Consider the following 17,578-nt stretch of genomic DNA (forward strand, 5'->3'; position numbering starts at 1 on the left):
TAGCTACAACTTTTGTATTTCTCAAATTCTGGGGACTCACATAAAAGAGTTTGAAAAAAAAATCTGAATGCCAAAAAACATGTCACAGGCATTCAGGTTAATTGCCGTGACCAGATTGTGGTCAGCTAGTGTTTTGAACTACATACTAGTCAAATAGTGACAGAAGACACTGAAATCAATAGGATTCTTTACATCACTTCTCTGCGATGTTGGCTTGGTTTGCTGGTCTAGGCAGTAAATGGTCTTACTGTGTCTTTTACCCTTTTCCATTAATTTCTAACGTTTCTGTTTTACTTTGGCACTTTTCTCCCTTCCTTAGATTTACTTTCACTGGCATTTACACTTTTGAATCATTGATAAAAATATTGGCAAGAGGATTCTGTCTCAATGAATTCACTTTCCTTCGAGATCCCTGGAACTGGTTGGATTTCAGTGTGATTGTTATGGCGTAAGTGAGAACAAATAAAATATGGATTACTTGAACATGTTCTCTGTATTTGAAGTTTTTGTTGCTGTGTATCTGAAACTGTGTAGGATGTTGACTCCTGTACTTGTTTTATCACTCTTCGTATAACAACAATGCATTAGTCACTCAAGAAGGGAATGGAGATGTGCAGAGCAAGATAGAGTTAACTGTTCAATCCCATCTCATACCACTCTGCAGCCCTTTTACATGAATTTACATACATTTTACATGCATTTTTGTGTGAATTTACATGCCCTCTTTACATGCGTTTGTAATAGCTGGGCTGTCCAATGTGAATTCATAATGTCAATAAAAGTGTAAATTTGAAAATAGAGTGATTTGTATGGACACCAGGACAGTGGATTAAATTTGATCTCTTTCCCTCTAAATTCATGGTCTGAGCTTCAGTTTTCAGCAATTAGAAAGCTTTCATACTGGTTAGACGCTACTACAGATGGAAGGCAGAATCAAGCTAGTTCTGGCTGTTTCAGCCTGAAATGAATAATTTTGAGTGTTATCTTTTTATATATTTTAAGTGCATAATATTTTAAGATGCTGACACAAAATCAAATGTGCACAAATCAAGAGCTACTTTATAAAGCAATTCTAATAATCCAGAAATGGCTTTCTATTGCATGAATCTTCACACAAATACTTGGTAAGTAGCTTCTTAATGCTTAAAAATAAACTCAGGAGGATTAAGAATTAATATTGAATGCTGTAAAAAAAGTGTCCTGCTTACTCCATTTTGATTGTCCTGATTTCACAGGTATGTTGGAGCATTCAGTAGCCTGGGGAGTGTATCAGTCCTTCGGACTTTCAGGGTTTTGAGAGCCTTAAAAACCATTTCAGTAGTCCCAGGTAAGAAAATCTCTTTGCTGAGTATTTTCTGTTACTTAAAACTGATTCTTTACTCCAATCAAAATATTGGCTTATTCAGCAGTCCAGCTGGACTAAACAGAATAAATCAAGCATTAGAAACAATCTTGTGTTCGATTTACTTTTATTATATTAAAATTATTTCAATAGCACTTTATGTCAGTTTAACAGAATGTTCTTCTAGCTAATCTATCTATTATGGTTCAACAAAAACCCCTCTGTTGATTGAACAGAATTATCTTATGTCATCTTTGGGACAACATTTTTTCCCCAACTTTTCCAGCAGTTATAAAGTCAGTGGGTGCTTTCTCATGACTAAACACAAACTTAGAACCGCTGGGTTGCCCCTGTGTTCTCTTTCTTTTCTTTTCTTTTCTTTTCTTTTCTTTTCTTTTCTTTTCTTTTTTCTTTTTTTTCATACTCATTATTGTTTCTTCATTGATTCTCAGTGAACTATGTGTATCAATTTCTGGATAAAAAATTACTAGACCAGCCCTGGTCCCTTATCCTTCACAGGTAGTGAAGGAACACCTGGAAATTGTACGGTCAGTCAAATGAAGAGAAAATATTATCTCATAATCGGTACTCTAAGCTTTTCATCATGCTTTTCCATTGTACACTGTCTCCCTAGGACTCAAGATCATTGTAGGGGCACTTATCCAGTCTGTTAAGAAACTTGCCAATGTGATGATCCTGACCGTTTTCTGCCTGAGTGTCTTTGCCCTCATAGGCCTCCAGCTTTTCAAGGGCAATCTGAGACAGAAGTGTATCAGGAATTATACAGATTCCAGTATCAGAGAGTATTTACAAAACAAAACATGGGAATCCTATGAATTGTTTGCTAATTATACAGGTAATTTTTCTCCTTAATTCTTGTTTTATATGGCACTCTAGACACCTGTGCATGCCTGTGTAACCACTGGTGTATATGAGACTAATATCTGGATGAGCAACTACTTGATAATGCTCTTCAGACTGCCAGAGATTCAGAATGATATGACAATAACTGAAACATGTATTAGCTCCTTCTCTGATGAAATTCCCCAAAGTCCAGCTTCTACTATATGCTGAACAGTTCTAGCATCTTCATTCTGCTGCATAATTAAGTAATCTTCAGCTTTGAACAGAGGAATTTGTTTAAAAGTAAAAATCTTTCTTCTTCACAACATGTGTATCTCATATGTGATAATTATTTTGTTTCATCTGTAAGAGATATATAATATACATCTCTCACCTATATTTTGACTGAAGCTGGTGGTGGAAGCATAGAGCAGAGATCTGAAAAGGCACCAAAACTTTCTCAGAGAAACAGCAACTGGAAGGTGCTATTCAGAAATGAAAAGCCCTGTGGTGAAGGAAAAGCCTCAATGTACATGAAGAAAACAAATGTAAAATAGACAATGTATACACCAGAAATGTGAAGAAAGCTTCATCACCACCGAATTCAGAACAGCAACAAAAACATACTCCTAGAGGAAATGTTGAAATATATAACAAAGCCCTACAGTATTGCTGTTTGTATGTATTTGGTGTGTAAAATCTGTTCAGACAAGATTTCTTAATAGCCTCATAGTCCAGGGGGAGAAAGTCTTTATATAAATACTTTTGAGGATAGTTTTTGCAGGAACCTCTTGTACCTACCAAGAAAAAAGTACATAAGAACAAAGTAATTTCCATACACAGAATGTTAGAAAAGGTCATAATTGAAAGCAAACTTCAAAAGAAAGCCAAAGACTAGAATACTACAGAAAAGAAACAGTGGATGTGACAAAATTTAGCTAGAAATAAAAAATTTCTGTGCTAAAGAAACAAGAAAATTATCTATTTTTTCCTGTTATTGATTAAATGCAGAACATTGCAGCAGAATAAAGGCAATGGCCTGGAGATAGTAGGGCTCAAGAAATTCAAGACGTGTTGCTTCTCAAGCTTTGTCTTGTTCCCATCCCAACCATCTTGCATGCAATGATGGCAAAAGGAATAGGAGGTGCCAGGCAAGTTTAGTGAAATCTGGCTGTCTTTCCTACAGGACTTATGACTTACAGTCCTGTAAGGCCAATTTTCAATTAAAGTGATTTTTTGGGTGTATTTTCCACAGGCTGCTTTGGTCCTGACCTAGTGTGAAGTTCCCATCTCCAACATGGACACTACATGTTGCTACAATTTTCTGAAGCTCAGTCACTGAATCTTATATTTTGGTGGTTGGCAGGAGCAGAGATGAATAAAATTTGGGTGGAAAGTAGCCCAGATAGTGACTCATTTCTTTATGGTATATTTACATGGTACAGTACAGCAGATATTAAGGATTCCTGTGCTGTCTCTGAATCACACTGACTTACCTGATGAGCACAGCTGAGATTTGAGAAGCACCAGGAAGAGATGGGATGTGCCTTGCATCTGGGATATGAAACCCACCTCTTAATGGTGCTAATTAGCTATTAGCATTGAAGCTATTACTTTCAGTCTGCTGCTAGATCAGGCATCAGAGTAACTCATGCTAAGAGGGGAAGAGGTCAAAAAGAGCATAGCTTCAGCGTCCTAATGGACAAATCTTTGTTTATCAACTGAGAAGGGTTAGGACCTGTTTTCTGGCTATGCAAACTAATTACAAGTTGTGGTTTATATCTGTATAGCCAAATACTCTTTGTTAAAACCAGTGATTTGTTTTTATTGCTTGTTAGAGATGATCTATGTTACCCCAAAAGTGTCCAAACTCTGTCCTGGAGAGGGCTAATTGTCATTGGACAGAACTGTGCCAGCTTCAGCTAACAACAACCAAACCTGGGGCTGTGCTTGAACCTGCACCCTTCTATTCTTGATTTACTTCTGGTAGATGGGACCAAAGTGATATTGCAAAACTTTCAATTTTAAGGGCTTCCTTCAGTCTGAAATTTGTACATACACAGAAGCATGTGTATAAAGAAGGACAGGACATCTTGCGATATGGTGCAGTTGCTGTGAGTTTGGGAAACCTCTATTCTTCAGTGCTCCTTTCATATTTACTACACAGCAATTTGTGTGTGGGTGCACATACATTTACAGCTCACTGGTATCATCACAACTCCAAGGACAGAGGATGCAGACTAGAAAGTGCTTTGGTTTTACTTTTTTTTTTTTTTTTTTTTTTTTTTTTTTTTTTTAATAGAACATTTTGCTAAGAAGGCAGACTCCTCGGACATCTTGCTATGTGGTCCTGGTGCTGGGTAAGTGCACTGCAGAATACTTCTTCTTTGGAAGTTTTCTCTGCCTCAACGCTTCTCTGCTTGCTCATTCATAAGAGATGAAAACAAAGGAGAGATTCCTGGCTTTCCTTGACTGCAGAAACAGGAACACCGGCAATAAAGTACAGTGGATCACCAGATAATTTAATACATGTACAGAACAAAGCATGAACCTGCAGTTGTCTTATTCAAGTCTAAATTCCTTCAAGCCCTTCCAGAAGGGCTATCTTTCTCTTCCCCACAGATGTACAAGAGTTGAAAATATGATGGGTCTCACATATAGGACAGGACAGACATGATTCTCTTTGTGAAGGCTTGGGATTGTTAAACTGGGAAAAAAAAACATGGATTCGGAGGGCAGATTTGGGCACGGAGGGAGAGGCAGTTGCTTTGTGGTGAGGGGCAGAAGATGGGAATGGTGATGAGGGAGTTGGTGGGGGTCTTCTCTAGCCTGTCTTTCTTTGCTGCTGGATTGTGGATTCTGCTTTTTCTCATCCCACTTTCCAGCCAAATATTGCCTAGTATAGACAATTAGCTTGCAGTAAAATAAAATACAAAGCTGAATAACAATCCGAACTCTTACGTAAACTGAAGTTTTTCTCCAGAATCTATACCATTGAATGAGCTGCAGTTATTATTACCTCTAGGACCTGTCCTCCAGAATACACATGCTTGAAAATTGGGCCCAATCCTGATTATGGTTTCACCAGTTTTGATACCTTTGGCTGGGCTTTTCTTTCCTTATTCCGCCTGATGACCCAGGACTACTGGGAACGTCTGTATCAGCAGGTACCAGTTTTGCGTGTTGTTCAGAATGGGTTGTCCAGATAGAGCAATATCTGAAGCAGAAAACAGTTAGGGAGGACAAGAAATCTCAAATAAAAGTAGCTGTGAGTCACTGAGCCTGCATACTCTCTTCTCCCTTCCAGCAAGCCATGGTCCTTAATTGACTAATTGAAAAGGGATGCTGAAGTGCTTCCAGCAATATCCCTATTAACCTGTTGTATTAGGGACTTCAGAAAAAATACTAAAAGATTCTATACTGCCCTTCAGAAATGCAACAGTACCTCCTCAGTCATCCTCATGGGTTCACAAGTGATGGCATGGAGAGAGTGAGAAGAAGATGTGGAGAAAAGGGGCCAAGGAAGATTTATTTAAGCTTCTTAAAGCATTATGTCTAGAAAGCTGAGTGCTTCTGAAGAATTTAAAGACACATTGAAAGCCTATTTGATATTCAGTGCGGTATTTTTTCTCTGGGGTGTTGTGCTTACAGACCCTCAGAGCTTCTGGGAAGGTGTATATACTCTTCTTCATGCTGGTCATCTTTCTGGGCTCATTTTATCTAGTCAACTTGATTCTGGCCGTAGTAACAATGGCATACGAAGACCAGAACAAGGCCACTATTGCTGAAACAGAGGCAAAGGAAAGGAAATTTCGGGAAGCCATGGAATTATTGCAGAAAGAGCAGGAGGTATGTGAATTATTGCAAAAATTACTCTCAACGCTCTGTAATTAGTCATGTAAAGTGCATCTCTCCTTGTATACAGCCACACAGTATACAGCTATACAGTCACTTGTGGGAACAGGAGCAAATATTAAGTTATTGAAAGCAGTGATTCGTAGAGATGCAGGAACACTTCCTTATTCAGCTGAATATTTTCACTGTATTGTTCCAACAATGATTTCTTGTAGTGGATAATATTTAAAGTCTGGTGTAAGAAAAGTAATATTTTAAAACTGGAAAATGTAAAATTCCATCAACTAGCAGCTTCCAAAATAACATATAGATGCCTTTTTATTCTGCTTCACTGTTGTGGATTGCTGAGCAGAGAAATATACAGTAATTCTTTACATCAACTGCATTAACATCTGAAACAAAGCCTATTGTAGCTGAGGGAAAAAATAATTTGGAACTTAAATAGTTTAGAATTTTCTGGAACAAAATATTGCTGCATTTTGAAAACATTGCCCTAAATTCAATATGGGAAGGCAAGGCAACCGCAGTGTGAATACAGTCCTATGAATACGCAAAAGCAAGACTGAATTTTAATACTGCTTGAGCATTTGTTTGGGGAAAAAGATAGAATGTATAGCTTTATTTTAAAACTGAGTATTTTTATTGTAAGCAATTCTGCCATATGGAGGAATAGGAGCTATAATATGATTATTTTGCCCCTGGCAAGCCCAATACATGTGATCACGTAACATACTGCAAATAGTAAATTGTTCAGTGCTCCATATGGTGCAGAAATTCTCTTTCTTCTACTGTTATCACATATTGGAAGATTTTAACTGACTTTTGTGAAATACAGATTGTAAAGACGAGATATTATGGAGCACAGAAGTGTTTTCATGCTGCTTATATTCTATGTATCTAGCAAAAACGCCATCCATGTTTTTGTTTTAATTTTAGTTATTGGCTGCTAAAGGGATTGATATCCTGTCAATTAGCTCCTTCGAAGCCTCTCCTTTGTCTACCAAAGAAATCAAAGAAAGAAGCAATAGGAAAAAGAGAAATAAATCCCTGGGGATAGAAGATTATGAAGAACAACAATTTCCCAAGTTACAGACCACAGACAGTCAACGAAAGTTGGTAATCTATTGTCTGAATCTGGGATCCTTACAGCTTTCCTAATTTTGATACTAAAATAAATTCCTTGAAATTACAAACCAAATCCTGTTACAAATGCTGATCACTCTTTAACCTTTAAAATAAACAACCTTATGGGCTATGGAGGTATCATATGTAAAATTTAATTTGAAAAGGAAATACTATACGCAAAGGATAAAAGGAAATTACAATAAGAGTTAAACACATTTTCTATGGCTTCAAAAAAAATAGAAAATGTGAACAATGATCAGAATTTAACTTCAGTGCCATCTTTCTCTGTTAAAAAATCTTACTTAAAATATGAATATAAAGCTTACAATAATAGCTACACAGCTGGTAGGATTTTATTATCTGCCTTTTAAAACTTAAACAAAATCCTTCCTGAATAATCTAAATTAAATAAGAGTATGGGACTTGCGATGGTTGATATAAAATGTTATGAAACTCTACATTTTTATTGCTTCCCCAAACCTTCTCTACGATATTGTGCCATTCTCTCTTTATTTCTTTCTTTGTGCTCTTAGGCTCTCCTTGGCTTGGTGTACGGCCCCAGTGCAAATGAGGTGAAACGCAGGCTGAGCCACGGGAGTGTATTCAATTTCCAAATCCCTGCCTTAGAAGTTGACTCCCAAATAGATTTTGGTGACGAGGAAACCTGCAGTGCAGGGGAGAACGAAATCAAGGGGAGGTCACTGTCGGTGCCACAGGTGGGAAGACGCTACAGCATGCAGAGCCAAGCGAGCCATGGCTCCCACCCTGCTACCCCCAGCTGTGGGCAGGCAGGCAAGTGGAGCAACACAGATGACTGCAATGGCATGATTTCGGTGATGGGAGGAGGGAACGGCAAGGTGCATGGTCTAGATTCAGCGTCTACTGAAGGAGTTTCACTTCCGCCGGTAATGGAAGACACAGGGAAGGGTGATCTGGTAAGTAAAAGTTGTTGTTTTAAGTATGTACTTCATATTATGGTTTCTCCATCAGTGGTAGGATTTTTAAGTATGTTTCCAGTGCTGGCATTGTACAAACTGGGAGAGTATTTTTTATCCCATGCCCCATCCAGGGTGATCAGTACCTTTTCTCCTTCTCCTACACAGCCACTCTAGCATCATACAGAAGCTTGGTCTGTAAGTTTCCCCACCAAGGGGGTAGACGTGCTTTTCTACCACTTTACCCCTCGTCTCTCTTCTTTTCCATTAGTCTCTGGAATATATTCTGGGCCTGTTTGCTCTCCTGCACCTATTTCCAAGATTTGTGTTTGCCTTGTTGCTATTACATGCTTGGGGGATCCATTTACTGTAGCATTATTACTGAAGTGTAGGACCTTCGTTCTGAACACCTATTACATCTTGTAGAAAGGTGCATTTATCTGGCTGCTTGTCATCATTCCTATTAACTTTCATAGTTACCCACCACTGCATCCTACTTCATTTTATTCCTGTGGTATCTCCCTAATCGTGTTTACTTCTTTAAGCAGCCAGCTGTAAATGATGAGAGCAGCATGATGCATTTGCATCCTCATCTGTCAGCGGAGTACTTTAATGAGGCATTTCAGAGACAAAGGGCAGCAAGTGCAGTCAGCATAATTACCAGTGTCTTGGAGGGTAAGTGGCTCCTTGTTATGCTTATTTCAATCATAAGGTAATGCTAGGGAAAAAGGCCAAAATGTCAATACATTTCTTAAACATTAACATAGATTTGTAGCTGTGTAGGAATTTCATCATTAATTTGGATTATTATTTTTTTAAAGCATTATCACACAGTCTTTATGTTCTGGAACACATCCTTTGCCTATCATAAGATCTCGTTTATTAGGACGGACAGAGGAGGGGCTTGGAGTGATGGTGGGTGGAAGGAATTTCTCTAGAGGGTAAGGAGCAGGACTGGGACACTGGCTTCTCCTCCTAACCCTGTGACTGCTATTATATCACTGGTAGAGATATACACATGCAGAATCCAGTGTTAGGATTACACAAACAGAATTAGTTGTGGCATTTCCTGGGATCTGAGTACTTAACATACCTTTCCATGTGAATTTTTGAGGGTTGTAAGGGTTGTATCACTTACTGTTATTATGCTACCTGATAGTTTCATTGCTGAAACTTTTGGGGAAAACAAACAAACAAACAACAAAACCACATTCGAAATTGTTCAGTTTTTTTTTCTGGACCAGGATGAGGAAAAAAATCATGTTTTTGTGTTGGATCTCTATCACTAGTTCTTGGAAAACAAGTGAAGGATTTGGCAGGGAGGTCCCTTTTCTTAAATTTATTTAAATCACTCTTGGGAAAATCTTAACTGAAACACATCCCATGAAACCTTGCTTTCAAGTTTAATTCACCAAAAATCTGAGCTGTGCTGCAGACACTCAGCTGTGACCTGGGATGGAACCAGACTTTCCCCCATAGCTTTAAGTGGCTGAGGATTAACCTGAGAACAGGCATCAGAACAGGGAGCAGAGGTTGCTGGGATCAGAATGCCAGTTCTACCAGATCCACACAGGGTAAATAAAGAAGCCATTTGATCAGGAGGAAAGGAAAACAAAAGCTAGATCTGGAAGGGGTTTGAGTCAGGGTGATCACACTGAGACTTGAGCCTGGAGGAGAAGAACTGGCGACTGAACTGGGAGGGGAAATAAGGACACGTACAAAGAATAAAAGGTTACAAGTCAGATCCAGCTCATAAAACCTTTGAAAAACTTTGGCATCCACAGAAACTAATTACTTAAACCTAAATACAGAAAGGAAATGATTAGTGAGGTCCAGTTTGTCAATGAATTTGCACAGAACTTCGATAGGGATAAAAGTGTTTTTGAGCACACATTAATATTCATGTTGAAGGAAGAAAAGCCATGAGGTTTATATTTGACCAAAAGCTTTTAAATGACACTACCAGAACAGATTCTATTCCATGTTTTGGTTATAGAAAATTGAGATGTATCGCTGCTTGCATCAGCTGGAAAATGATAGGCATGAACTTTCCAACAGAAGTGGCCTAAGGTGAATTTTTGGGCACAGTGGTTTGGGTTTGCCTCATCCACCACTGCTGTTCTAAACTCTTAAAAGAGTAGATGGAGACAGATGCTGTGTGTGATACAGCCAGTGTCCTAGATATCTACATAAGGATCAGGTGAAAAGGGCCTTACCTGCTATATTGCCTATCAAGAGCTCCAAGGATGAGAGGCTGAGGTGTGGCCTCTACATCCCAAACATCTGATTTGGGTCAGATGATCCTAGGATGAGTCTGTACCTAAAGCTTGATCCTACAGCTTTTAATGTAACTTCCCTTCAATTAATTTTGAATCCAATTTTCTCCTGAATTTTATCTTTGTGTTTATTTGGTGTAGGTTTTATATGAGTGGTAGAAAGCACAGGGAAGCTTTGGGGCTCTGCATAAATTTTCAGGTTCTTTTTTCTTCTCTGGTCTTTTGACTTCTTGAAGTTAATATTTCACCACTTTCCTCAGCAACAATTATTTAACTAAAATGGGGTTTTATTTTCTTTTTAGAACTTGAAGAATCCCAGCGGAGATGCCCACCATGCCTGAAAGATTTTGCTTTAAAGTATCTAATTTGGGACTGTTGTCCACTTTGGTTGAGAATCAAGAAAAAAGTAGCTGCTTTCATAAAGGATCCTTTTATTGATCTCACCATCACTCTTTGCATTGTGATGAACACTTTGTTCATGGCACTGGAACACAATAATATGTCAGATAATTTTAAATCAATGCTTAATGTAGGCAACTTGGTAAGCAAATTTTCAGCTCTCTGACCTCTTATACCAAGGATTGATTGATTGAGTGTTTTCACTTGAGACACAAAAAGTAGCTGTAAAATTGAAAGATTAGGGAACTCTAAATTTTTGATATAGTTGATTCCAAGATTTTATTGATGCTCTTCTAACACACTCCTGAAAGAGCAGAAAACAACCCCCCCCATTTTAATAAGAAGTGCATTAAAAGTTCATAGAAATAGGTTTTGTTGGCCTGTCCATGGAAGTTTACTAAATTTTTGGACATGTATTCTAAAGGTAAGACAAATTCACGGCAACTTTTATGCTGATGCTACTATTTCTTGGTCACAGGTCTTTACAGGAATCTTCACTGCAGAAATGATCTTAAAAATCATTGCTCTAGATCCCTATTATTATTTTCAGCAGCCCTGGAATATTTTTGACAGCATAATTGTCACATTGAGTTTAATTGAATTGAGTTTACCCAAACACAAAGGCAAGAAAGAGAGAAGAAAAGGAGGAACCCTGTCAGTTTTACGATCTTTCAGACTGGTAAGCCTTACATTTACTCCATTGTATAAAGCACTATGTTGTGAATATGATAGAGAATAGTTCTGTCGTCTGCAGTTAGGAGGCAGGAAATGATTTATTTTATTTTCTAATCAGTGGCAATAAGAAACATATTGTCAAACTTGTGATATTAGCGTTGAAGTTTAATGACATTTATATTTCCTTTCAATATAGTAAGAAGTATTCAGAGAAAAAAATATTCCAGAGTAAAGATGTTACAAAACAGGAGTTGAAAATGAAATACTAGTACAAGTAGTCTTAGGAAAAAGTGTTAGCATACAGATTTAGAAAGGAAAAATACTTAAAAATAGACATGAACTGATGGTAAGGTATTCATATCATGTACTATGAAGAAAAATAGGGAGTTTTTCATGCCAATTACTTCAATTCATTCCATCACAACTGCAGCAGAGATTATTCATAGATCATAGAATAACCCAAGATGGAAGGGACCCACAAGGATCATTGAGTCTAATTCCTGGGTCCCCAAAAGACCGCCCAAAAAATCAGACCCTGTGTCTGAGAGTATTGTCCAAATGCTTCTTGAACTCCAGCAGGTTCGGTGCTCTGACCACTGCCCTGGGGAAACTATGGACTGATTTGAGTTGTGTGACAGAAAGAAAGATGCTTTTATTTTTATTTATTTATTATTTTTTTTTTTTGTAAGGTGGGAGCTGGTCTCCTAGCTTTGGTCATTTTTGTTTCATGTAAATTGGACACCATAATCTTCATCAGGGAGATTACATAATCTGTATCAAGTAAGAAACTGCCTGTGTGGGCCAACACCTTATCAGGGAGGGAATTGTTATTACCCAGTTCCTTAAGGAGGTTGTCAGTTTAACTCTGTAATGTTGCCCAGGTTAAAAAAAAATAAAAATCTATAAATGCTGCTGTTTGTTTTTTTTTTGAAGTGTTAGTGTCACAGTGCCATAAACATGTTATTGATGGAGGAGCTCAGAACGTTTATAGAATAGTTTTGCAGGCCTGAACAGTGCAAAGGTGGGTTATCTTTGCTAATGTCTAACACAACTTTTTATGCTTTTCCACAGCTGAGGGTCTTCAAACTGGCAAAGTCCTGGCCAACTTTAAACACTCTTATTAAGATCATTGGTAACTCTCTGGGCGCACTGAGTAACCTGACCCTCGTCCTGGCAATTATAGTTTTTATTTTTGCTATAGTAGGAGTGCAACTTTTTGGGTCAAACTATAGAGATAACAGATTTAAAATAAACAAAAATGGCAAGCCACGCTGGCACATGATGGACTTCTTCCATTCGTTCCTCGTCATTTTCCGAATTCTGTGTGGAGAATGGATTGAAACTATGTGGGACTGCATGGTGGTGGCTGAAAAACCCCTGTGCCTTCTTGTCTTTCTGCTGGTCATGGTGATAGGAAATTTAGTGGTGAGTTTTCCAATATTTTATTCTCTTTATCCCATCAATGGTAGAGTCAAATTTACTGACAAAAAGTAGTCCCCCAAACACATGTAGAAGAGTTACCTGTGTCTGTTATAGTCTCTAAAAGCCTCTTCTAACTTTTGGCATTGAGTTGCTATCTGTATTTTCATATTTAGTATTTTTTTTGCACATAACATCACTTGACCTTTCCATGTGCAACTTGAAACAGGAAACAACTTTTCTTCTTGGGATTTGGATGTAAATAATCAGGAAGTATTATGACTTACCTGCATGAATTAATGGAGCTAAATGCTTAAGTTTCTCTGCAAATTTAAATCTTTTTTTTTTGTGTGTGTGTGTGTTTTTAATTTTTCTAACATTCAGAAGTGTATTGAATTCTTTATCAGCAAATTGCAGAATCTACACTGCTATCAATAAAATCAGGATTTTCTTTAATCATCTGTATAAATGAACCCTCTGAATGTCAATTTACATGCAAGAGCTACAGCTTATGCCAATCACTTCCATGAAGATCCTGCTGTGGATCCATGCTCTTGATCCATGCTCTGCACAGCCTCATGCACCCATGCTGGGGTTTAAGGGGAAAGCTTCCTTCCCAGTCCCCTTCAGTCCTTTCTTACTGCCCAGATCATAAAAATGTTTTTTTCTTAGCTTTGTTTCTCATGTCATTCTTCTTATTGTTAATGTATCCATCTTCCCTTAATTTAAGAAACTGCTGAGAAGAATTAACTTTAGGTAGTGCTTTATAGGAAATATCTGTTCTGTAGCTGAATCCCAAATCCCCAGGTTTAAAGTCCTGCCTATTTTTTGCCTTGATGATTTATTTTGGTGATGAAATGCTGTGAGTGATATTCATATAACATAATGTTAACTGTCAAACAATTAAGTACTTAGCCTATGCTCCTTGTTTGTTTTCTTATTATGAAAGATAACAGTGAGATATCCAAGAGTGAAATTTATTCTAACCTAAGGTGAATAACTAAGACAGATGGAGTGAATTGGTCTCTGGAGGTCTAATGTTCTCTGCTGCCTGTGGAGGTTCCTGGATGACTCAGGGTGGTGCTATTTGCCCACTTCTGATATGACAAAAATTGAGCAGCATAAATTTCATCCCAAATGGCATCAGAAGGCTAATTCTGAAGAAAAACAAAAAACCACACACATGACAACTAACCAACCAAACTAACAACAATAACAAAAAAAACCCACCTGTTTTACTCTCCCATTCCTTGAAAAGAAAATAAAAGGAAAAAAAAGTGTTTGGATTTATTTCTTTTAAAATGTTCTCAAAAACGGGAAGAAAATCTCACTTTGATTCAATTCTGATTTTTGCAACAGTGTTGTACAATTAACAGAATTGGCATGCCTGAATCTGAGTTTACATTTAATTTTAGAAAAGTGTCCACAGAGACCTGATTTAATTGTAGTTTGAAAAAGGAATCATTATTAAACTGACTGGCCATGACTGTAGTCTTTGTTACTACTATAACCTTTGAAAAGTTGTTTTGGCCAAATAATGAGGTGCCATTTTAAACATCTTTTGGGGGAAGAGGGACATGAAAATATTAAGCTTTCTGAAAGAGAAATTTACTTAATCAATTGTAATGTGATCAGTCATAGCCATTTCATTTTTGCTTTCTTTCGGTTTGCTCAGTAAGACTGAGCTTTGATAGCATCTGTCTTCTTCAACATTACTATTTAGACTTCTTAATGCTATTCTCCAGGCTTTTTATTTTATCATTATTTCAATGACTTTCAGGTCCTCAACCTTTTCATTGCGCTGCTGCTGAATTCCTTCAGTACTGACTGTCTCCAGACAGCAGAAGATGATGGAGAGATGAACAATCTTCGGATTGCCTTTGCTCGGATTAACAAGGGATTTCACTTTGTGAAGAGTGTTACGTGGGACACCTGTTGTGGAAAGCTCAGGCATCTAAAGAAAGCACACAGAAAGAAAAACAAATTGACAGCCCAGAACCCACTTGGTCTGGGAAAAGAAAGAAAAAATTGTAAAGAGAATTACAGCAAAGAATGGGGTGAAAAAAATTGGGAAAACTGTGCAGGGCTTGAAGATTTTATTACCAATCCCAATGTATTTGTTTGCGTCCCTATTGCTGAGGCAGAGAATACAAGTGATGGTTTTGAAGATGATGATAAACTGAGCACATTTACAGACACAGAATACAGTAAGCAGGTAATACATTTCTTTGTTTACGTTGGCATACTAAGGTGCATATATATTGAAGGATGCATTTATGGTGGAAGACTGTCTCTAGCAGAACAGGGTGGCATACATTGATCCATTTCCAGAGTTACCAAATTTTGTGTTAGAAACAAATAATATTTTGAATGAGAGTAACTTGATCGCTTGGAGCCTTTTAAAATAAATAATCATGGCCCTAAAAGAAAGACCATAAACTTCTGGCTTTACTGCAGGAATTCCTGGTTGACTTGCTGTGTTATGCATGGATAAATACAGAATTCATGGGTTGTCCATGGGAAGTTGTGGTAATCCTTTCTGTCCTTGGAATTTTATATGTTAATCATGAAATAAATACTGCAAAATATTTTTCTATTTTCTGGATGACAAAGCAAAAATACACAAAAGACACTATCATGGATTCGTAATATTCAAACTTACAGCCTTGGGCCGTTCTTTATCTTTCATCCTTGCTGTCTATAGCATATAGGAATTATTAGAGCAAGGTAGAAGTATGGGCTATCTCCATTGAGGTCATATTTCTTCCATGATAGTATATACTATCCTATTTTGTTTGTTTTTCTGATTTTATTTTTCAGTTCTGATTTAACCATAAAATATCTGCTTTCTTGTGTCAATGTTTCCCACCTGAAGTTTCCATCTCAATCCCTATGCACTCACTTCCATAGTCTCTGGGTCCAGCTTTTGACTACTTCACTGAATTACTAATTCCTCAGTTTTCTGCATGGCCATTAGGAAAAAATTCCCCATCTCTATCCTTAGGTAAAATCAGAAACTCGAAAAGATCATATCTTATGACTTTTGACCAGAGAAATCCTCTTTAATTTAAGTGTACATCTTATCTTTCTTTCCCTTCCAATTTACCCACTCCCCAAAAAGAAAAAGAAAACCTTGCTAACCCACAGATTATTTTCAGGAGGAAAATCATCTGAGGCAAAGGGGAGAAAGAGGGAAAAATTCAGGAAGCTGGAGCAAGGGGTCAGGACTTTCCTCTGAAGAATTCAGTGTGCTTTACCTAGGAAAAGATAGGAAGGCTGAACCACCATCACCAGAGCAAAAAGAGGTAATATATATAGAGAGAGATTTTATATGACATTGACTTTCCAATACTGGTCAGGCTTGGCTACATTTCTGTTCAAAGATTTGCTGGAGTGGATTTCAGTGGCGGCAGTGGCACTGAGCTTGCAGTAGCCAGTCTGGCTGGTTAATGATGGAGCCAGAATTCTGTGAATGACAATGAACCTATGCTGGGTATCTACATATTGATTTTAAGAAAAATGTATGTATAAGAAAGATAAAGATTTTAGAAATGGAAAAACTACAAAATAATTTGATTCAAATAAATAATTTATAAAATTTTCTGCTACTTCCCATTTCTTGAAATCAGAGTCCTCAAAAAAATAAAGGGGGGAGGGAGGGAGGGGAGAAACAAAAGAAAAGGGTGTTTGTGTCATAAAAGGAGAGAGATATTTCCACGTAAAAGTAGGAAATTCCAGCAAGTCAGTCTGTGTCCTAAATATCTCAATTTCAAGAAATATAATACTTGAAATGAGTTGTTCATTATGAAATTGAATTCAGTAGTTATTCATAAATAAATTAAGATGAATTTTGAATAAAGGAAATGTTCAAGAAAATAATGTCTGCTCCAGCAATAGACAAATATAAAAAAACAAAAACAAAAGCACAGAGTAAGTCATTGGTACCAATGGATGACACGTCATTCATTTTATATTGTGTGAGGGGACAGGGAAAAGCTTTGGAACTGAAGAATATGCTATATCATTCCAATTTTTAATTCATAAATACTCTCATGGCTGTTCAGTTCCTCACAGAAGGTTATATTTATCTATTTCTCCTGTTTAATGCATTTTCCTATTTTTCTGGGTTTTACCCAGCTAAAGCTTATCCATCTTTGAGGACTATGTGCACTTGTAAGCAAGTTAAAATCTCTTTAATTTATGAGCTTATTAAACAGCTTATTAAGCTGGTTCATGCATGCAGAAACTGTAAGTATAGGACTTTGGCTCCTGGTCAAATGCACCTATTGTTACTTCAAAGCTTTTAAAGTCACAAAGTCCATTCCGTTACTAACCCTACTTGAAATATTAGTACGTACTAAAGTTTTGATTTTGAATTTTATTTGCTCATGGATGAATTTATTCATTTGGAACTGAATGTAGGAAGAATCAACACCTGATCTTATTTTGCTTGGTAGTTTGACAGTGTCAGCTCCTCTGAAGGCAGTACAGTGGATCTGACAAATCCTGAAGATCTTTTGAGGCAGATTCCAGAGTTTGCTGAAGACATGAAGACTCCAGAAAAGTGTTTTCCAGAAGGTAAGGCTCTCCTGGTTGCATGGCTGGAAAGTGAGAATTATCCAAAATTAATCTGTTTCTCTAACAATGCCGAGCTGATAGGGTGAGATTAATTTCACTTAACTTTAGTTGTCGACTAATGGCTTAATCAT

General features: G+C 37.3%; 1 protein-coding gene across 4 annotated transcripts in view; it reads left to right on the top strand.

Moving 5' to 3' along the window:
- The window catches only part of LOC118161432 (sodium channel protein type 5 subunit alpha-like), a 41,766-nt gene that overhangs the window by 12,289 nt on the left and 11,899 nt on the right, over positions 1-17,578 (top strand). For 2 of the 4 annotated variants that reach the window (XM_035316782.1, XM_035316783.1), the window contains exons 5-19: positions 320-448; positions 1,236-1,327; positions 1,977-2,198; positions 4,488-4,545; positions 5,211-5,352; positions 5,837-6,034; positions 6,977-7,156; positions 7,699-8,100; positions 8,646-8,775; positions 10,679-10,917; positions 11,254-11,454; positions 12,522-12,875; positions 14,650-15,084; positions 16,028-16,174; positions 17,327-17,447. In XM_035316782.1, coding sequence (XP_035172673.1) covers positions 320-448; positions 1,236-1,327; positions 1,977-2,198; positions 4,488-4,545; positions 5,211-5,352; positions 5,837-6,034; positions 6,977-7,156; positions 7,699-8,100; positions 8,646-8,775; positions 10,679-10,917; positions 11,254-11,454; positions 12,522-12,875; positions 14,650-15,084; positions 16,028-16,174; positions 17,327-17,447 — 3,050 coding nt within the window. The remainder of the gene's footprint in view (positions 1-319; positions 449-1,235; positions 1,328-1,976; positions 2,199-4,487; positions 4,546-5,210; positions 5,353-5,836; positions 6,035-6,976; positions 7,157-7,698; positions 8,101-8,645; positions 8,776-10,678; positions 10,918-11,253; positions 11,455-12,521; positions 12,876-14,649; positions 15,085-16,027; positions 16,175-17,326; positions 17,448-17,578) is intronic. The other 2 variants (XM_035316784.1, XM_035316785.1) reach the window with 2 other exon arrangements.

Source organism: Oxyura jamaicensis, chromosome 2 (genome assembly GCF_011077185.1).
Source record: "Oxyura jamaicensis isolate SHBP4307 breed ruddy duck chromosome 2, BPBGC_Ojam_1.0, whole genome shotgun sequence".
In the NCBI taxonomy this organism is placed as follows: domain Eukaryota; kingdom Metazoa; phylum Chordata; class Aves; order Anseriformes; family Anatidae; genus Oxyura; species Oxyura jamaicensis.